Source organism: Colossoma macropomum, unplaced genomic scaffold (genome assembly GCF_904425465.1).
Source record: "Colossoma macropomum unplaced genomic scaffold, Colossoma_macropomum, whole genome shotgun sequence".
NCBI classification, from domain to species: Eukaryota; Metazoa; Chordata; class Actinopteri; order Characiformes; family Serrasalmidae; genus Colossoma; species Colossoma macropomum.
Window position 1 is genome coordinate 7,724,835 of NW_023494795.1, and position 22,705 is coordinate 7,747,539.

General features: G+C 37.2%; 2 protein-coding genes across 5 annotated transcripts; both read right to left on the reverse strand.

The window, feature by feature from the left end:
* Positions 1 to 302: 302 nt before the first annotated feature.
* On the reverse strand, positions 303 to 8,768 carry LOC118815316. Of its 2 annotated transcripts, XM_036581351.1 has the most exons (7): positions 8,496 to 8,768; positions 4,383 to 4,700; positions 4,098 to 4,151; positions 3,877 to 3,981; positions 2,194 to 2,261; positions 2,039 to 2,104; positions 303 to 1,012 (listed from the first exon to the last, which is right to left on the reverse strand). In XM_036581351.1, exons 1-7 carry the CDS (start codon positions 8,539 to 8,541, stop codon positions 905 to 907), a joined length of 765 nt encoding a protein of 254 aa, XP_036437244.1. In that variant the 5' UTR covers positions 8,542 to 8,768; the 3' UTR covers positions 303 to 904. The 2 variants fall into 2 exon arrangements, with proteins under 2 accessions (XP_036437244.1, XP_036437245.1); XM_036581352.1 differs by lacking the exon at positions 4,098 to 4,151 and having other exon boundaries at positions 8,496 to 8,765.
* Positions 8,769 to 9,083: 315 nt separating this feature from the next.
* LOC118815313 lies at positions 9,084 to 17,340 on the reverse strand. 3 transcript variants are annotated; one of them, XM_036581346.1, is made up of 8 exons: positions 16,203 to 16,513; positions 12,981 to 13,310; positions 12,095 to 12,178; positions 11,867 to 11,983; positions 10,299 to 10,366; positions 10,153 to 10,218; positions 9,791 to 9,856; positions 9,085 to 9,699 (listed from the first exon to the last, which is right to left on the reverse strand). In XM_036581346.1, the coding sequence occupies exons 1-8, from the start codon at positions 16,246 to 16,248 to the stop codon at positions 9,592 to 9,594; spliced, it is 885 nt and encodes a 294-aa protein (XP_036437239.1). In that variant the 5' UTR covers positions 16,249 to 16,513; the 3' UTR covers positions 9,085 to 9,591. The 3 variants fall into 3 exon arrangements, with proteins under 3 accessions (XP_036437241.1, XP_036437239.1, XP_036437240.1); XM_036581347.1 differs by lacking the exon at positions 16,203 to 16,513 and adding an exon at positions 17,164 to 17,340 and having other exon boundaries at positions 9,086 to 9,699; XM_036581348.1 differs by lacking the exon at positions 10,153 to 10,218 and having other exon boundaries at positions 9,084 to 9,699.
* Between the last annotated feature and the right edge of the window lie 5,365 nt (positions 17,341 to 22,705).

Consider the following 22,705-nt stretch of genomic DNA (forward strand, 5'->3'; position numbering starts at 1 on the left):
CAATTTAATAATAGGAAATGCATTGAAATCAAAATATGGCATCAAGAAATAATGTTTTTCAATCTGCCTTCACACTGAAACAGCATGTATATATTTATACTACAGAACAAAATAATATATGTACATAGTAGACAGAATTTTAGCTCTAGGCTGATCACACAAACAGACATGCAGTTAGCTGGTTGGCATAAAATAAAAGTTTCTGATTGGTGTGTGTGTGTGTGTGTGTGTGTGTGTGTGTGTGTGTGTGTGTGTACACATTACATGGCTAAAAATAATACTTTTACTTGTAATTGGCTTTATCTATTTTAGCCACACTCATTGCTAACAGGTCCAAAAAATAAAAAAAAGTCAAACAGTTATGTAATCTCCATTGACAATTACCAGCAGTAGAATGGGTTGTGCTGAAGAGCTCAGTAACATTCAACATAGTACTGTAATAGATAATAGGTTGCCCAGCAAGTCACGCCACACAAACTCACAGAAAAAGACCTTGCACACAAGCCTAAAATTAGTATATGCAGTGCCAAGTGATGGCTAAACTGGTGCAATGATGGTAAAGCACACCATCACTGAACTCTACTATTTTACTATGACCAAAATTACATGTGAAACTTCTCTAATCATTTTGGATAGTAAATAAAATGCCTGTATTTGTGTTGTAAACATTGCGACCTGTAGTTCCAACCACCATCACTGCACAGAAATCTAAGGACGTAAGTTTCTTAACAATGAACCATTTCACATCAAACCACTCTAAATGAGTTTACATCTCAATGATTGAATAATGCAGAAATTAGGGGGAAAAATTACATGTTCAACAAGTACATGTGGATGCGATGTTCAGGTGTCTGCATACTTTTGACACTGCAGCGAAAGACGCTATTCATTTTGTTCAATGCTGTTAATTCAGTTTGATGCTGGCGTATTCTATAGTATCTCCAGCGTCCATCAGTTTGTGTGTTGGTGTTGATGCGTTGCCGTGGTCTATAGTAGAGTACGTCACATCATCCTGCAGAAACAACAAATGATATTAAAGAATATTATTAATCACAGACCTACATGTTAGAGGAAACACATGGTTTGAATGACATCTTTTCTTGAGCTTTTCTGTGTTTGCTTAGCAGATTTACACCTACGTTCATCACCTCAGAATCATTCTGTTTTGGCAAATTAGGCAGCTTATGAACACATCAATACATATACACATTTATCGGCGGTGGGATTTCTCAATTACTATTGGAATTGAATACTTGTATTTTTACTGAAGTACCCTACAGAAGGTCATTAATACTGCTCAAAAAATCATCCGTTGCCCACTGCCCACTCTGGAAATTTCGCAAGCTCCCAGCGCCTCAGCACAGCCAGGAAAATAACCAAGGACCCCTCCCATCCTGGTCACCTACTGTTCAGTCTCCTGCCGTGTAGTGGATTGTACAGGTGCATTGAAAGCCAAACAGGTTTAAATATAGTTTCTTTCCCTGGGCTGTCAGGACTCTAAATTCCACAAAGATCTAAGAGTAGTAAACATTGGAATAAGCTTATCAGATATTAGTACTACTGCCACCTACTGACTTAAGCTTATTAGTAAAAGCACTTCTTATTCTTTTTATATTTGATATTATTAAATTTCAGTGCAATATCCTGTTCTCTTAAACTATATTAAGTGTATTTCTTAACTTGTTTGTCTTGGTTTGTTTTCTTAGATTGCACTGATTTGGAGTAGTACTCTTATTTTCATTGTATATTTTACAATGACAATAAAGGCATCCTATTTTATTCTATTATATTGTATTCTAATATATTCTGTTCTATGGTTAATGTGAAATATTTATCATTCAAAATGGTAAATTTTGATTAAAGCTGATTATCCTGTAATCTGATTGCTATAATTTTTATTGTAACTGCAATGGAACACATTTGCCTTTTTCTGTATCTTGATTACATTAATGGCATGACATGTACTTCATCACAGCCCAACCCTACATATATTGATGGACAAATCACACCCCCTGAGTGAACATGCAGTACCACTCACCTGTTTCTGCTCTGCTTTATCAGCAGGTTCTGATGGTACAGTGCAGTACAGAACCTCAGGGCAGTCCTGAATAAACACAGGTAAATGCAGTGAGACACGTTTTGTCTCTAAAAAACATCTTTTAGTACTGAAACAGAGCTTTTTTCAGATCTTACCTGTGTCTCCTGATCTCTCCTCTGTCCTGCTTTGCTCTCACAGCTGTCCATCTGCTCTCGTCTCTGAGCTGCAGAACCAAACCACAGATGCTTACACACAACAAATACACAGAACTCCAAACACTGACAGCCTGACATACTAAGCCTTTTGTGCCTGTTTCATGTTAAGTATGAAACAGATGCATGAACCTAACATGCAGTATTCCACTCAGTTTACTAAAGTTAAAGCAACTGTTGCAGCTGCTGCTCTGCCTTGTAAAACCAGTTGTGTTAGGCTCTCAAAGGACACGATGATGAAGGATGTCCGTTTAAGCGCCCATATCATGTAAAACTAATTTTTCCTTACTTTTTTCAAATAAAAGAGTTTGATGTATTATGAAACACTGCTAAAGTTTCAATACATACCCTTCATGCCCCAGTGCATATGGATCATAGATATTCATACCTAGATGCCACGTTGGGTCCAGCTAGGCACATCAACGGCACCACCATTTTGGGGCAGTCAACATGGGCTGCATTCAGTACCATTACATAGCGGCAATTTAAGAAAGATACTGTCCAAATTACACTATTTCAAGAATATTGCACTCAGAAAGTGGGATAGGATTATATAACGGAGGGAACACAGCGATCCACACTCATGTCTGTTTGATGTTTATTGTTTGTGTGATGTTTATGTGTATATATGGCTGTGTGGTTAGTGAAGCACAGAGAACCTGTTGATGTGATTGTTTTTCTCTGGTTTTATATTAAGTTTATTTCATTTAATAGTCTATGCAGGGGATCTTAACTTGATGTAGTAGTTATTTAAAGTGATGGTTAAAGCTTTGTAGCTCGGTTACAGTAAGCTCTAGTATTCCTTAATCCGTGTAGATATTCATAATAGATTGAAGTTAGCTTCTTATTTGCCAGGTTCTTTTTCAAATTTTCACGTTTCACCTTAAATGGTGAATCAGCCAGCTTCTTGTTCGAATTTTCCCATTCCACCTTAAATGGTGCAGCTTCAGGCACCAGAAAGTGACTGCAGCACTGTTTAAGGTGGAATGGGAAAATTTGAACAAGAAGCTGGCGAATTGGAAGCCAACTTTAGCTTCATGCTTCTCACTGTGTTTTTTGTATTTTTTTTTTTGGGGGGGGGGTATTTTATTTTAGAGTAAATATTTTTCTGCTGGTCTGGATGGCTAATTAGCATGATCAGTTATTAAAGAAATGAAAGCTACTGAAAGCAACTTAGATTAATCTATGCCTGAGGATTATGACAAAACAAATTTGGTGAAAATCGGTTGAGTATTAAGAAAATTGCTGCCGATTTAATCCTGAGACTCTTCGTCTCTCAATACAAGCAAATTTGTTCACAAGCGGATCCTGACTGCTCCAACATGGCGGACGCGCAGACGTATGACCTCAGATAGAGATAAACAGACAATGCGGCAGGCTAGGTCTGCATATCTATGATATGGATCATATATTAAAGTTTTTGTGATGTCATGAAAACCAACACATTTGCATATATCCACATATTCAGCCTACGCCAGTTTACTTTGGTAGTAGATGATACACAGTTTGCCTGATAAACTGCAGTGCTTTAAATTCAAGGACATTTTGCACTGCACCTCCACTCATACATACCTCTGGAATTGTGTGTGTGTGTGTGTGTGTGTGTGTGTGCGTGTGTGCGTGTACCTCGGTATCTCCAGTATATGACCCCTCCGAGTACCAGCAACATCAGCAACCCCCCCACAGCACCATAAATCAAGAAATCATGCCTATTTGGTGGGCTGGTTGGACCTTTGTATGTAAAATGAAAAGAAAGAGTTATAAACATTTATATAATAATGTGTAAGTGGGTGCGAGATGTATGTATATACACTTGAGTGCTTTTGATAGAGTTAATGGATCCTGACCATTTCTGGCCTTGACCACTGGAGTAGAAGTTTTAGTAGCTTTTGTTGAGGCCCCTGCATGCAAAGAAATGTTGGAATGAACTGCATATAATAAAGCATTAGTGTCCATCTCGAAAGGGTCAAATGCAGCTTTTATTTTTAAAAATATATTAACGGACATGTACATTATAAATCTTTGTTTAAAACCAGACCCACAAGGTTCATGGCAATTGGAAGTATTTTAGATTAAATCTTGTTAAAAGAGTAACTTGGAATGTGGATAGTGACACTGAAAATAATGTTTACCTTCAACAGTGAGTTTGATGCCTCTGTACTCATCTTCGTTAAGGTCACACCTATACCATTCTCCATCCTCTTCAGTCAGGTGTGATATGAGTAGAGAGAGATTTCCTGGAGAGTGACCATTGACCAGCTGAACTTTGTTTCTGTACTGACCACTCTCACTGGATATCACTTCCCATGTGTTTGTGTTTGTGTGGTACTTCTGCCAGGTGAATGTCTCAGGTTTAGCATATAGGTCAGTGCAGTAACAGGGCAGCAGTACTGACCCTCCCGTATGTGCTGTGACATATGATGATATTCTGCTGTTTTCCAGAGTGCAGCCTGCAGAAACATGTATCAGTAAGGGCTATTTCTTTTTTGATCTTGTTATACTGCTTTGAAATTCATGGTTCAAAGTGAAAACTCAACAATACTGAACAATGTGGTTTATTTGTAAAGCTAATCAACACAACAAGTACTCTTAATTAATAGAAAAAGAACATGCCTGTTATTAATGTTATTTAATTTGAAAAGCACTAGTAATAAATATTTAATTTTACCCTTAACAGTGAGCCTGATGAGTGTGTGTCCACTGCCTTCAACAGCACATGTGTAATCTCCTCTATCCTCTTCAGTCAAGTGTGATATGAGTAGCGAGAGATTTCCTGGAGAGTGACCATTAACCAGCTGAACTCTGTTTCTGTACTGACCACTCTCATTGGATATCACTTCCCATGTGTATGTGTTTATGTTGTGTTTCTTCCAGGTGAATCTCTCAGGTGTGGTGTGTAGGTCAGTGCAGTAGCAGGGCAGCAGTACTGACCCTCCTGTATGTGCTGTGATACTCAGGTAAGTTCCACTGTTTTCCAGTGTGCAGCCTGCAGAAATATATATGAGCAGAAATACCTCTCTTTGAAACCTACGCTGCTGAGGTAATTTTTTATTGATTTATTCATTTTTTAATCATGATTTTTGGTCCCTTTAAGGAGCCCAGAAGTTGCAGATGAGCCATTTAACCCACACCAGTGCACCAAGTTAAGACTCACACTTGGAGGAAACTGTAGGTAAATGGCTGAGTGTTTAATTACACTTAATTACACAGCCTAACTTCAGCATGCAACAAAGCAAAACACAATTTTTCTTGGTGGTTTTTCTCGATGTCTTATAGAGCACTGCACCACTGCTGCCTCAGTCAGTCAATAGAATATGACTGCAGCCACCACTTTCATGGTCTGTCACTCCCACAGCCACCAGTGCCATTCTCATGGCTTTGAAAGAGACATATGCACAGATGTGACACATTAGCCTCATTAACCAGAGAACAACACTTCTTGCTTCTGAGTGTACCTCAGAAATGATACTAATACTGATGACGTATTCAGATGTCTTTGTAGTTTGTAAAGTCAAAAAATTGTTATATCACCTATGACCTAATCATAATGACCACTAGACTGTATTGCATGCCACCTTGGTCTGCTAAATTTACATGGATTATATACTGGCTGTTGATCCTTGGGTAATTTAGGTAACATGGAACTTTTCAGAGTTTACCACTGATATTGATATGTCTTTATCAACTGTTGAGCGCAAGCTCCTTGTGCTAAACTTTTTCTGATCAAAATGTTCAGACATTTACAAACACACAGCCAAATACAACTTTTCCCTTCAGTGTTCTGTCCAAAACACATGTACCCCAGCTCCTAAGCTAGAACATGAATGTGAATTCAATGTTTACACAAACCTGAACATGAAAATCACACAGTTTGCATAGAGTGATCACATTTTCCAATTTTTACCAATGTCTAGTGAGAGCAACAGTGGCAGTATGTTCCAACCAATGAGTGATATATCATATACACCGATCAGGCATAACATTATGACCACCTCCTTGTTTCTAGGCTCATTGTCCATTTTATCAGCTCCACTTACTATATAGGTGCACTTTGTAGTTCTACAGTTACAGACTGTAGTCCATCTGTTTCTCTGCATACTTTGTTAGCAGCAGTGAAGTGTCTGATCCACTCAGACCAGCACAACACACACTAACACACCACCACCACATCTGTGTTACTGCAGTGCTGAGAATGATCCACCACCCAAATAGTACCTGCTCTGTGAGGGTCCTTGGGGGTCGTGACCACTGAAGAGCAGGGTACAAGGGGGCTAACAAAGTATTCAGACATGTTCAGACTTTGATATGCAAGGTATCGATCATGAATTCACTTAAAATCATATCTTATGAATGTGGAAATGGCAACATTTTATTACTGTAACTTGTAGGTAACATGAAGTGACTTCTAGAGTTTATTGCTTTAATAAAGAAATTAAGAGGTTAATAAGAGATCAGTAAATCTCCACTACTTCTGTTCTATATGTGTTCCAATTGTATTCATCACTAACTAGAGACCAAAAAAGTGCCAAACAAGTTTTCACTAAGTCAGTTTGCCATGTTCTGAAGTAAAAGTCATATTGATTTTTTTTTGTTTGTCGTTTTTTTGCCATTTACAGTTTGACCCCTACAAACAGTAGTGCCTGCCTGCCAAATAAAACCTAAAGCCTCTAGCTTTATACAAAAATCTTTAATTTTGACATTTATGCATTCTCAGACAAAAAAAAAGTTACTGAACTGTTACTGAGGCGGTACCTTCAAGCATATGTCTTCAGTACCTTTAGTTTGGTAATGTATTTCATTACATTTATATATTTTATGAGATGCATCAATTCCATACACTTTGTCTTGACTACAGGCTTTTTATTTTATTGTTCTGTTTCAAAACATTAGGTTAGGACGTCATCAAACTGTGACATCAGCATCAGCGAGTAATCCGTCCTTCGTGTTGCTACAAGGTGTAAAAACATTTTATCCACCTGTGACAAACCATCAGCCAGTAATCCAGCTCCAAAATCACCCGAAATCCACTCTCTACTATTATATTTTATCTCTGCTTTTGGCCTTCATGTTATAGACAAAGGGTTAAAAATTGTGACGTGATTCACACACCAGAACACTCAGCAGACCTTGCCTGGCTAGCCAGAGTGAGAAAACCCAGGACTAACCAAACACCAGCCAGAAATCAGCAGGACTTATGGAGGTTCAGCGAAAGTTCAGTCAATAATCCAGTTCAGAAAACAACCACACTGCTGCCAGTGTGATACGAGCAGATAGAGATTTCCTTGAGAGTGACCATTAACCAGCTGAACTCTGTTTCTGTACTGACCACTCTCACTGGATATCAGAATCTGGAAGATGAATCTCTCAGGTGTGGTGTGTAGGTAACAGTGCAGTAGCAGGCCAGCAGTACTGACCGTCCTGTATGTGCGATGATAAAAAGTGAGGGGCAAACACTTTTTCACAGCACCTTGTGAAGAGAACTTATGCAAAATATGAAACAAAAAGATGTAATAAGCACAAGTTTCTCCTGTTTATTTCAATATAGAAAAGTGACGATTGACAGCTGACAGTCATATCTTTGCACTGTTAACCTAAAACTACTAAAGTATAGAACTAAAATCTAAAAAATAAATATTTCATTTTAAATATATAAAATGTTATTGATTATTTGGTTATCAGAATTTGTAGCCCTCTGAAATTGGCAGCAGTATCAGCTACAACATTTTCAGTCAGTCAGGCCCCTCACGCTCAGAATGGTACCTTAAATGATACATCTCAGTACCTTTAGCCAGTGAACATAACTGTACCATAATCCATTGAAACCATATTTTCTAAGCTGTATCAACTCCACACACCCCGTCTCATCTTCAGACTTTTTATTTTAATGCTCTAAACATTAGGCTGTGAAAAGGTACAAAGCTGCACTCTTCACCTGGGAAAAACTTATATAAGGTTCACAGTAGCTTGTAGCTCTACCTAGCTCCTCCATACAGTTAAAGGCTACACCAGTTTCACAGTTGGACCTTAAAACCACTGTTGTACCTTTAAGGGTACATTTACATTGTGTTTACCATGATGAAGGAAAAATGCACTGGTACAGCACCCTTTTTCTGACAGTGTACTACCAAATGATTTTAGCTGCTGTCTTCATTTCCACACCAACAATACAACTACAGCATGGTTTTGAGCCTTAACTGTTACTACATTATATATTGGAGTATCAACAGTAGGAATGGCACACTCACCTTCAGTGACATGGACCACAAGCAGCAGATAAAACCCAACCTGCATTGTTCCTGAGTTCCAGAACCCCCTCAATACATAGAGCGACAGCACCTCAGATACAGCTACTTCTACACTTCTACAAACCACAGTCTGCCTTACATAATCAGCACATGACTAAGATCTGTAATGCTGTACCTCCCTCAGCAGAACTCTACCACACCATAATGTGTGACAGCAAAGAGGAACTGTGATTTCTCTGTCTCACATTTTCACCAAATATAGTTAAGCGGTAGAGTCCTGCATGTTTTCACTTGTTATTTCCTCTTTTTTCACGTTTAAAACATCATGAACCTCAAACATACATCATCAGTGCAAAAACTCTCTTTCTCTCACTTCTCCTGTCCCCGTCTGCATTTGTCCCCTTTATGTGGAAATAGGGCACTTCAGAAAATGACATAACATATAAACACCAAAATAAAGCATGACATGAAATCCCATATGGTTCATTGAAAATCACTGTCAATTTAATAACAGCAAAATGCACTGAAAAAAGTACATAAAAATAACTAGTTATAAGTTGTTTTTTTTTCATTCAGCTTCCAAACAACATTTACTTTACAGATTTATACATTTATACCATAGAGCAAAATACTGCTTGCACATAGTCGACAGAATTTTAGCTGTAGGCTGACTGCACAACAAAAATGCAGTTAGCTGGTTAGCATACAATAAATGTTTCTGATTAGCAACTAGGATTGTTAGTATGGGTGTTTGTGTTTCACTGTGTGTGTATGTGTGTGTGTGTGTGTGTGTGTGTGTATGCATTACATGGCTAAAAGTATGTGGACATTAATTGCAGTTGAAATGAAATTTCAACCACACCCATTGCTAACAGTTACAAAAAATAAAGTGGAAATAGCCAGAACCCTTATAGGAAAGTCTGTTCACTCTGCAGCCATCTTCGCAACACCGATGGGTAGTTATTTCCAGTCATAGAAACCAGTATCCTACCTCTTTGAATGGGAGAGAACAAAATAGTCAAAACTGAAGAGCAATGTTCAGGTGTCCACATAATTTTGACCATGCAGTGAATGATGCTATTAATTTTGTTTGATGCTAATTCAGTTTGATGCTGGCATATTCAGTAGTTTCTCCAGTGTCCATCAGTTTATGTGCTGGTGTGGATGCTTTGCTGTGGTCTATAGTAGAGTACGTCACATCATCCTGCAGGAATAACAAATAATATATCAAACATATTAAGTGCTGTTAATCACAGACGTACATGTAAGAGTAAACACAGGGTTGAATGACACACCTTTTCTTGAGCTTTTTTGCGTTTGCTTTGCAGATTAACACTCGCGTACATCACCTCTGAATCGTTCTGATGAAAGACAAATTTGCCAAATTAGGCACTTTATTAGCCTATTAAAACACATCCACATTTATTTGTGAAATTATGCTTATACATATTCTGGAAGATTTGAACTTTAATCCAATACTACTGGAATTGAACATTTGTATTCTTAATTAAGTACTTCTCCAAAGTAAAAAGACATATTACATATTATTTTAACTTTGTTCATTTATATCTTGTACAGAGTACAAATTTCAAAGGTCAGAAGATTTTTCTCTTTTTTGCTCGCCACTCCTCTTTATTGAACATGCAGTACTACTCACCTGTTTCTTATCTGCTTTATCAGTAGGCTCTGATGGTATAGTGCAGTACAGCACCTCAGAGCAATCCTGAATGAACACAGGTAAATGAAATGATGCATGCTTTGTCTCTGAAGAACATCTTACATTACTGAAACAGAGCTTCTCACCTGTGTATCCTGATCTGTCCTCTGTTCTGTTTTGCCCTCATGATTGTCCATCTGCTCTCGTCTCTTAGCTGCCGGATCAAAACACATACACATAGCAGCTGCATAGAGCTCTAAACAATAAGGGCTTGACATACTAAGCATTTGGCCCCAGTTTAATGTATGAAGTATGAGGTCTGAGCAAACTGTGGGAGGCTTGTGAAAAAAGTAGGTGGAGATATTACACATGCAGCTGATTACAGTGTTCCAAAGGATGTGTTGATGACAGCCAATATCATCTAAATTGTATTTTTTTTTAAATAAAAGACTCTGATGTAGCATCTAAACATAGTCAGTTTTAAAATGTATCCTTCAAACCAGCTGCAAAAAGGATGCATTTTGAATCATTTTTATGATATCATGAAAACCAACACGTTTACAAATATCCACTTCTTCAGTCTACAGCAGTCAGTCCTGCCCATTACTGGCTGTGTTTACATGCAAAGATTTTTGCCAATCCGATCTGATGGAAAATCTCCATTTACATGCTCACTACAAGTAATCCGATCCAAAATGACACACATGCATAGAGTATCACTTAGTGTAGACGTTACCATGACAACGAGCATCACATGAATCCAGTGAGAGTGAGATAAGTTTTCATTTGGTGCGCTTGTGTTTTTAATTACTTTAAAATGATGTCAGACTCAGGAAAATGTACTTCACGTGTACTTATTACAGGCCAAGAGGAAGACGTCACATTCTGACACACATAAGCTGGACACCCGTCCCACCGCCATCTTTTAAAGATCAAAGCATTAACTTCGTCTACTCTGCAGACCAGTTTCTGCTCCACCATGTTGAATGTTATAAACTTTCACTATGACGTGATGCACATGCGCAGAACATACTTACATGGGAATGTAATCAGGTACAGGCATTTACATGGATATTACTCTTCTATTTAAAGGATTATTTACAGGATTACCCACCTTGTTCAATCAGATAAAAATTGTATTCTGAATGGCCTGAATCGGACTAGTCTATTCCGAATGAGATGTATACATGGACGTATTCTGTTCCGACTGAGTTATTAGTCAGATTTTTAACTGAATAATTAGACTGCATGTAGATGTGGCTATTGTTGAAGTTTACTTTTTTGCATTTACATGTGATCATTTGCATAAGTCCTTATAGGTGTAACAAAAACAGCCTGTTCGATTCTTAAGGATAAGAAAGGTTGTAAAATGGTTATGTAAAAATGAATTATGACTTTAGCACATAAAACATCACAAATCTAGTAAATGGACCTCAAGAGGGAAAAAAAGAAAATACTGGAAACAGTAGCAACAGACATAGTGGCTAGATGGAGCAGCTAGCCTTCAACATACGCAGAATGTTTATAGTCAAAACTGTTTAACTCTAGGGACCATATGTGCAAAACATAATGAAAATTCACTAGAAAGCAGTTAGTGGGTGGGTCTGCAAGCAGTCTGTGTGATAAGCTGCAGAAGAAACCTATTAAATCAGAGGCATTTTGCACTGCACCTCCACTCATACATATATCTAGAACTGAGTGTGTGTGTGTGTACCTCTGTGTCTCCAGCAGATGACCCCTCCGATTAGCATCAAAAGCAGCAAACCCCCCACAGCACCATAAATAAAGAAATCAGAGTATGTATTTGTTTGGGTGTCTGGGTCGGGTGGATCTGTATAGGAAAGAAGAAAGGGGTATAAACATGTATGTAACTCTGTGTAGGAAGGTTAAATATGCGTACACATGTAATGGCATGCTTTTAGTGAAGTTAATGGATCCTGACCATTTTGAAAAGGCATCATTGTAGAAGGTTCAGCTCTGCTGTAGACCACTGGAGTAGAAGTTTCAGTCGCTTTAGTTGGGGACCCTGCGAGCAAAGGAAGGTTGAAATGAGCTGCACTTATAAAGCATTAATGTTTGGTGTGAGTTTTGTCGTATGGACCCATGTCCAACTCATACTAACAAATATTCAGTATCATACATATCAGTGGTGGGTGATATCTTAGGGTGTTTTCACACTTGGGCTGTTTCTGTGACTTTCAGAACTGTTAGCTGCATAACAGAATGGGCAGTTATTATTCTCCTACAAGTGTGTTAAGTTTTCCAAAGATGTTACATTAGCAGTAGTTTGAATAGTTAAATAGGTAAATGATATTTGTGATAAGAATTGTTGAAATATGACAAATGAATTTTCTCATAGGATCAAATGGTGCTTTAATGCATTTAATTTAGATGAAAATATATATTAATGGACAAATACAATATATAAAAGTGCATATTATTGACCAAATACATCAGCTGCTTGACATATGTGTAGATGCCAAATGAGTAAAATTGACAAATGAGTAAAATGTGACACTATAAATCTGTGTTGAAAACCAGACCCACAAAGTGCAAATCAGACAGAAGTGTCTCAGATTAAATCTTGTGTATCCTGCTACCACTAGGAATGTGAATAGCATAAAAATAATGTTTTACCTTTAACAGTAAGTTTGATATCTTCGATATATTCGATATCACACCTGTACACTCCTCTAATTTAAGGTTTATTTCTTCTATTCTGAATCTATCCTTTATAATCAGGTCTTGGAAATATTTTTGTATTTTCTTATTTGTAAAGGACTTTGAATGACCACAGTGTATGAAAGGTGCTATTTAAATAAACTTGCCTTGTCTTGACTTGTCTTCAACAGTGATCAGCCTAAAATATATGTATTCACTGTTTTTAACGTTACACTGGTAGTCTCCTCCATCCTCTTTGGTCAGTTGTGATATGAGTAGAGAGAGATTTCCTGGAGAGTGACCATTAACCAGCTGAATTCTGTCTTTGTACCGACCACTATTATTGTATATGATTTCCCATGTGCTTGTGTTGTATTTGTTCCAGGTGAATGTCTCAGGTTTGGTGTGTAGGTCAGTGCAGTAGCAGGGCAGCAGTACTGATCCTCCTGTATGAGCTGTGATTGGCAATGTTGTTCTGCTGTTTTCCAGAGTGCAGCCTGCAGAAACACATACGAGCATAATTACCTCTCTTTGAAAGATTTTTGCCATCTTTGTGCATACAGGAGCATGCACTGCACAGCATATGGCTCATGCAACCACCAGTGCCATTCTCATTGCTTTTACAGATACGTATATGCAAATATAAAGTTCTCATGGCTCTTTACATTCACTTTATTAACGTTTATTTCTTAAAGTAAAAGAAAAGTCTAGTGCCTGTGAGAGTGACACTTATTGTTTCAGAGCCCCAGATACCCCAGTACCACTACTGATGGTGCCTTCAGACATCCTGGTGAGTGTGTAATGTCAGAAAATTGTCACATCATCTGTCACCTAATCATAATACCTGTTGTTTGTATCTGAGTAGAAAAAAAAAAAAATTATAGGCTGTGAAATTTGGTAACTTTATTTTGAGTGGTCCTTTGTAGATGATTAATAAATTCTTAACAGAGTATCAGTAACACATCAACAACATATCAACACATTGGACCTAATCGTAACTCTAACCTTAACCTCAACCCAAAAACCTAATCCTAACCCTCAGCCTGGCCCTAATCCTGACCCTAACCTTAACCTCAACCCAAATCCTAATCCTAACCCTCACCCTGGCTCTAATCCTAACTCTAACTTTAATCAAGCCCTAATCCAGATAGTTTCCAGTCAGTGCTGTCAGTGTATCTATAACAGCTTGTTGAGGATGTTGAGATGGTCTGTATTAAATCTGTTACATGTTCAGTTCCTCTCAGGTTAAACATCTACAGATCTGAACTCTCCAAATAAAGTGAAAAACAACTGAATTCAGTAGATTATAAAACTAATTTTATTTGCACAGTAAGTCTCTTGATAATCTACTGAATGTATTCACTGCTGCTACATCATTGCAACATTGTTGATGTGTGTTTATTTCATGTAAAAAGATGTACTCAAAGTGTCATCAAAACTTCTATTCATTACATGCACACTTGATGTTATAATTTTTACCCTCTATGATGCAGAAAATATCATAAAAGTGTGATATATATATATATATATATATATATATATATATATATATATATATATATATATATATATATATACATATATATATATCACAGCCCTCATAGAACCTGCACTGATATCAAACAGGTAGGGGCCCTTGAAACATTAGTCCCCAGGGGCCTATAACTTCATGATCTAGACCTGTACAAGTCCTTTATGACCTAGTAATGGTAGAACTGACAATTTTGGTGATGTTTTGTCTGCTGTTATATGTAATTTGTGACAGTGGATCAGAATTTTCAGATTTGTAGCTCACTACACCCTTAAAAATGGTTCTTCAAGAGTTCTTTAGTGAAGTTAAGGGTTGTATACAGAACCATAAAAACTAGAGCCATGCACTTACAGGCAAAAGACCAACGTAACAAATGTAATGGACAGGGAGCCGAGACAGGATACAGTAGCAGTGTGGTACAGTGCAGTCATAAATCAGTGATCAAGCATTTTGTCATCGTTTCCACTTACGAGGGAGCTGTTTTGTACCCCTACTAAATTTGGCTACCCTTCATGCCAGGGTACCAAGCGCAATAGTCATGTGGTGTCACAAGCAAGTCAAAATCACTTTGTTTGTAGTTTAGTTTGTAACTAATTGCAGAGTCAAGTGTCAATCAAAACTTCAAGCTTCTCCATTGTTGCTACTATTATTTGTATTTCCTGTTAATGCTAGATTCGTGTGAGAAATAATGTGACCACACAAACAGTTACATAATGGAAAATGGTCACATGTACTCGACTTGGGGCCTGTCTCACAAAGCAAGTTCAACTTAAGCAGGGTTTACACAAACAAACAAATGGAACTGCAAATATTTTGTTTTACAATATACTTTCAGGCAATTAACAACTTTCTCTGTTAATCCAGGCTTAGATATCCAAGCTATGATTAATCCTCATAAATGTGCACAAGAAAGACATTTATGTTGAACAGCCAATCAAGTGAAATGTGAGGAGGATTTAAGTGTAAATATGTGGAAAGTAAAGCACTTATAACAGTTAAAATACAGTCTTGACTGTAACCATCTTAGTGCTTTTTAGATTAATAACAGTACTTCGTTCTTAATATTTTTGCAGTATGATTTGCTTCCTCTGCTAAAAAAGTGATGTTCTTCACATGATCAACAGCACAAATGTCATGAAGAAAAAAAAGGGGGCCAAATTTGGGTCCATCTCTGATGAAAAAGGATTTATACATAAATTTCACCTCTTATAAAAAGTACTCAGTATAAAATAACAGCTCTGTATGGCACAGGAGTGTGATCTCCCACATGCAGGTCAAGAAGGAAAACTAATAATAAAAAAATAAGAATTATAAAATAAAGTAAGGTGCATAAAGATACTCATGTCAAATACATTTTTGTTTCTAAACCAACACTAAAGCCATCCCATATTTTTGCAACATTATTTAAAGGATTGTAATTGGTAAAAGTCAGTTTGCTAGAAACAAAATTCATCTATTGTCAATGGATACAGTGTTTCTCAGGCCTGGCTCTGAAGGCCCTATACCTTTAAGTGCTTTCCTTGCTTTGACACACCACTTCAGCTCAGTAAGGGCTTGTTAATGAGCTGGTTAGTTGGATCAGGTGCCTTGGGAAGAAGGAAAACAATAAACTGTGAGTAGGTTGCCTCCAGGCCCAGGTTCAGAAAACACTGTCCTAACATATACGCAACAGTTTCACAGATAATTAAGTGATGCTCTGTACTAACATTAATTAATATAATTTTTTTTTTCATATTATTGGTCCAAACTAGTGGTCTAGCTCGAAATGGTTTTCAACCACTTTTACATCATGAGTAAGGTTACAGCATGATTCGAAATAAATTGTCCTGTATTATATCTTCTACAGTAGTACACTCACCTTCAGCAATGTGGAGCACAAGCAGCAGATAAAAACAAATCTGCATTCTTAATGAATTCCAGAACCTCCTCACTACATACAGAAACAGCACTGCAGATAGAGCCCCTCCTATACCTGCTCTTCACTACAGCCCACTGAACACTCTCACGACCACAACAACACAACAACACAACGCAATGCATTACACAACAGACCACACCCGAATGTGCACAAACCAGACAGGAAACGCATGCAGATCAACCATCCACAACTCTTTCCTGTCTTTCTCCCACACAGAGAATATAGTGATGCAATAGTGTACTGGTTCCTCGTTCCTCTCTCTTTCTTCTCTTTCAGCACAAACATATACAATTTGTGTTAACTATCACTGAAGCCCTGTGCCTAATTCACTCACTTGTGTGCACACAGTATGTAAATGTAAGTATTTACATACATTCATGTTCATAAATACAGAAACAAAGTGTCTGCCTACATGCTAAAGGAAACCACAAAAACCTAAGGCCTCCATTCGAAAATTGGTCATTTTGAGATTTATGCACTCTCAGGAAAACAGTTACTAATCTGTCCATGAAGTGGTAGCCCCCTTGTCACTGAGGTGGTACCCTCAAGGGTATGTCTTCAGTACCTTTAGAGTTAGTGAACATATTCTGTTACAATTATAATTCTTAAGTTGCGTTGGCCCAGTACACATTATCTTGATGCCAGGATTCTTTATTTTATTGCTCTGTTTTAAAGCTGAAGCTTATGAACAGGTACAAATATGTAATTTTCCATGGGGAAAAACTTATTTAAGGTACACCATTGGACCTTAAGACAGTTGTTGTACCATTGAGGGAACATTTACATTGTTTTCACCTTGACATGACCATATTTACCCAGCTCAGTAACATAACCCAAAGCATATTAGCCGCTAATGACGAACTGGACATTAAGGTAGAGAAGGAAAAAGCAGAGGACTCACCTTCAGTAAACACTGTAAGGAGAAGAAAAATCAACACCTGCATTCTGACTTGAATCCACTCATAAATCGAAAAGCTAATTAAAGCTACACACAGTGTCTTACTGCTGCACTGTGTCTAAATATAACAGCAGTGCTCTAAAGACCACACTATGCCATATACAGCTGATTCACACATCATTTCACCACAACAGGAAGAGCAACCTTTGCATCACATGGTTCACTAAGGCTGATTGGAGACAGCAGGAGAAGTGCGGAAAGGGGATGTTGCGTAAGTGCATGAGTAGTCAGAGGCAAATAAGCAATAATGAGTTAGATTAACAATAATGACTTTAATTTGTATAGCACTTTTCTCACAAATATTTTTAATATAAATATGATCTAAAATATGGCCAAATTTTCATTTAGGTCATAGCAATAGATAAGGAGAACTCAATTAAGCAAATGACACAAATATTTATGTATTTTTTTAAATTCACTTGTTGAACAAAGAGATCCATTATTAAATGTTTTTGTTGGCTAAGGTATGTGAACCTCCAGAATTATCAGTTTTGTATAGGTGATAAATAGGGTCAGGAGGTTCAATGAACTGGATGACAATCAGGGGCTATATTACAGAACCTTCCTATCTTTTTGTCTTAACTTAAGATCTGACAGGTCAAGATAAGATTTTTCAAAGCAAATCCTATATTAATTTAAGAATCTTATCTTACAGCATCTTGTCTTATCTCAAGTTAGAAAATCTTAACTTTCTCAATTGAAGTCGACAATCAACTGTCGTGTCTGTAACCTAGCAACCAACCATACGCACACAGCTGAAATCAAGTAGTTAGCCAGACAGCTAACGTCAACTACCATTACTGATGTAAAAAAGGTCAAATAAAACTAAAGCATGATAAACTGAAAGTTAAGAATATTGTGTCAGCGCTTTGTGCTGTTTTTACCAGAACGTTACCACTCAACAGTTTCAGTTTCATTTCCAAACACATTAGCTGAGTATGCTAACATTATTCCTCCTAATAAACAGACACACGTTCAGCTCTGTCTCTTCATTGTTCACCACCATCACTGTAATATTGTATCTAACGAGTTTGTATCAAACATTAACACCTGAAGGCAATAAGAGGGGATGGGGGAGATAGCTAGTGTCTGTAACTTCTGAGTTTTTAAAAAACGCTGTTTAAAAAAGAAAACTAACAAGTCAAAGCTTCAATGTAGATAAACATAGTGTCATTATGCTACTTATAGTGAACTTTGCTGCCTATCACTGCATAAAACAATAGAAACAGATGATTAAACCAGAAGTTAAGATGCTCTGGGGTTTATGTTAAAGTTAAGAAATTATTTAGGATATGGCAACTTAGGATGTTTCTGTAATACTGTTTTCTTACAGACTTATAGACTTAAGAACTGTTGTTCTGTAATGGCTTCTGTCCTAACATCCGTCTTAACTGAAGTTACTATGACAACAAAGCAGATAAGATATGATCTCAGACTTAAGAATTTTCTATAATATGGCACCAGGTGTGACTGACCCTAATCTATATCTATATAGGTCTGGCCTTTATTGCATACATATTTTAGTCCTCACCACATCTCAGTCAAATGAGATTTCTAAGGTCCTCAGAAAATAATTTACAAGTGTTTATTAGGCTGGAAGAGGTTCCAGTACTATATCTGATGAGTTTGGACTTCAACGATTCTCTATCAGAAGACAGTGTACAAATGGAGAAAATTCACTCCCATTGTTATTATCATCCAACAAAAAGGATTCTAAAATGACTAAAAGGTGTAGACACAGCACAAACAATCCCAGGATAACATCTAAGGAACTGCAGGCATTCGTTACATGGGCCAGTGTCAGTGTTCATTAATCTATCAGGCAAACACAGAATAAGAATAGTATGTTTGGAATGATAGCATGGAAAAATCTACTGCTCTACAGGAAGAACATTTCTTACTTTTTACTATTTTCTGAAGGCCACTGAGATGAGTCAAAACACTACTGAAATAATGGTGTGTGGATGGAATAAGGCAAAAAAAGATCTTTATGGCTTAAATTAAAGATGTTGTGTTTAGCAAAACCAAACAATGCATTCCAGCATAAGAGCCTCATCCCAACTTTGAAACATGGTGGTGGCAGTTATTATGGTTTGAGGTTCTTTTGGTCCACGACAGCTTGCCATCATTTGGTGGAGCTATGAACTCTGGATTGTATTAAGACTTTGAACAGGAGAATGTTAGGGTATCCACCTGTGAAGCAAACCTGGTGTCCTGCAGAAAAACAACAACCCTAAATACCAGTTTACAAGTCTACAAAGAATGATTAAAGCAGAACAAAAAACCCAAGCAACAACAAAAACACAACACATTTTGATATGCAGACCTTTTTTCATTAAGTAAACAAACATCCAGAAACCAGGTGGGAAAAATTAAGTGTGCCATATAATTCAGTAACATGTAGAACCATATTTAGTGACAATAACATTTTCTATAGGAGTTTATCAGTCTCTCACATTGTTTTGGAGAAATTTTGGCCCATTCTTCTTTACAACATTGCTTCAGTTCATTGATATTTGAGAGCATTAGTTTATGCACAGCTCTTAAGATTCTGCCACGCATTCAACGTGGGTGAGGTCTGGACTTGGACATGGCCATTCCAACACCTTGATGTTTTTTTTTCATCTGTAGACATTCCGATGTTGATTTGCTGGTGTGCTTAGGATCATTGTCCTGTTGCATGATTCAATTTGGTCCCAGATTAAGGCTGGACAGATGACCTCACATTGTCTCAAGAATAATCTGGTATAAAGTTTTCTGGGTCCTGTGGGTACAAAACAAGCCTATATCGCTATTATGTGTTTGTGGTGATACACTGTGTTTGGTTTTTGCCAAACATGACACTGTGTGTGTTATCAAAGCAAACCTAAACCATACTGCCATATTCTTTTTAGGAAGAAGGGGCTTTTTCATAACTATCCTTCCATGAAAACCAATACTTGTTCTCTTTTTCTAATTCGTTCTATGAATGCAAACATTTAATATGTTTACAGAATCCATGTTTGGGTTATGTGATGTAGCTCTTGGGTTTTTCTCTGATGTCTGTTTGACCTTAGATTGAATTTCCTGGGACGTCCACTGTAGGGAAAACGCACACCTGTCTTAAAGCCTCTACATTTGTACATTTGGAGATGGGCTTGTAACTGTTTCCAGATTAATGAGCAGCAACAATTACTTCTCTGAGGTCCTGGCTGATGTCCTTTCTTCTTGTCATGATGTAGACACACACCTGAATGCTCCAATGCCCCAGAACACCAAACTGACAGAAGCTCTTGCACACTCCTTGATGATTAGCTTCATATGCATCTTGCACATTTAATTAGTTATACCTGACCGCTAATTACCCTCTTAATAATTATAAAAGAAGGAGGGGTGTGCTTGTTCTTTCCTATTTGTTTTCTGAATGATGGATCTCTAATCTGATTTGCTGCCTCATTCAAAAAGTAGTCTGGGTTGAAACATTCCAAATAACCTCAGCATGAATTGGTGGAGCCAAACTTCTTCAGGCTGAATTGGTGCATGTATGTAAATGTTTTGGTTTACATGTCCACAGAATTCAAAACTAGCCATTCTTTTAGATTAATGTTCATATATGGACCATATGAACTGATAAGTGAATGTTGTTTTCAACCATACCACACCCAATACTGCACACAGCACAGAGGAAATGTGATCAGATCAACTGTGCTGAGCGTTTTTTTCTTTCCCCTACACGCAATGGTGTTCTGTATGTTGCCACTCATTCCTTCCCCTTTCTTATCTTTCAGCACATGGTATGTTACATCATATAGTCACGGTTGATAACTTACTGGAAAATAACTCTCTTTGTCCATACTTATTTACACTAATCAGCCTTTTTATTAGAAACCCCTACTTGTGGCCATCCTTTAAAGCTTCCTCAGTCATCATGTGCCCACCGTCCATCAAAAAAAAAAGGTAACAAATTATTCCATAAAACATAGGAGTCAACTTATATGATGAACAGGCTGTGAAGTGGGAAACCTAAAATGGGGAAACAGGTTGCACATTTACGTATTTGCTCATTCACTTTTAGTTACATTTCGCTTTCTTAGTCTTTAAAAATTTGGAAGCACTTGGACGCAGCCTGGGGGCCCTTGTACATGGCAGTTTTAGGTCAATGAGGCCCACCGAGTCTGATGGCCAAATCAACTCTTCCACACCCAATGCTACCTCCATGGCTAACAACAGGATTCCCTTACTTTACACCCACACCAGAACGGGCCTGGGAACACGAGTGTGGCTGGGGAAAGAGGAGGTTTTCACCACTTCCTACACCTGATTTCACCTCCAGTAACTGGTTCGAAGCCCTCAGGAGTTTTAGAATTGTTTCACCTGCCTCAGTGCCTCAGACAGTGACACAGGACTGTGTTTTAGTAATCTGAGACTCCATTGTCAGACATCTGAAAGTAGTTGGATCTAGAGGTAATGCTGCTGTCTCTTGTTATTTAAGTACCTGGGTCAGGGATATACGTGTTTACGTTTCAGCTGTGTGCATGTGGTTGATTGCTTGGTAACGGGCTTGACAGATGATTGTCGATTTTCAACTGAGTAGCTTAAGATTTCCTATTTTGAAATAATATGCTATAACATATGAGAAGATTCCTAAAGAAATATAAGATTTGCTTCTGTAATACAAATTTGTGAAAAATCTTGACACGTCAGATCTTACTTTAAAACAAAAACATAGGCTATAGAGGTGTGTAATAAAACTTTAGGCCTGCTGATGGGCCCTGGCTATTTAAGGGATTAATTAAAATTCTAAATCTCTTTTTGTATTTATCTTTTTAATTTGATCTGTGTCATTATATAACTTAAATTTAATACTCATATTTGCATCTATTATTGTTCAGTATTATCACTTATCTGTAAAGCACTTTTAGCTGCCAATCATATAAAAATATGCTTGATAAATAAATATATTGAAATATTCACCACTAGTTACAAGGCAAAGTTTACTAGACAAGTCATTGTGCTTTATTAAAGGCTGTACTTGGCCACAGCCATGTCATACACAAAAGTCCTTGTCAGAATAACACTGAGAACTTACACTCCAAAAATTGCATACATAATATTATGAACGTGTTGCAATATGATGTTATTTATTTGAATTCAGATTATTATTTCCTGTACATATAATTTGATTAAATGAATAAACAATTAATTAATCTGTCAAGCAGTCAAATTGTTAATAATTAATTTACAGAACACCATCATATGACTATCATATTGCTGTTATTGGAAGAAAACCTTATATCTTTATTTTTAAAAATGGCTGTTGCCCTTTACATTGTGTGCAAAAGTCTTGATGAATGGACCAAAAGAAACGGCCCAAAATAACTTGGAAAAAATCTGGTTCCACTGACTTAAATTGAAAGTTGAAAGGAAAGTAAATTTATTATTTTGGAGATATGAGGTTTTGGTATACATATATATTTATAAAATGTTCACATTACTATGTCATAAC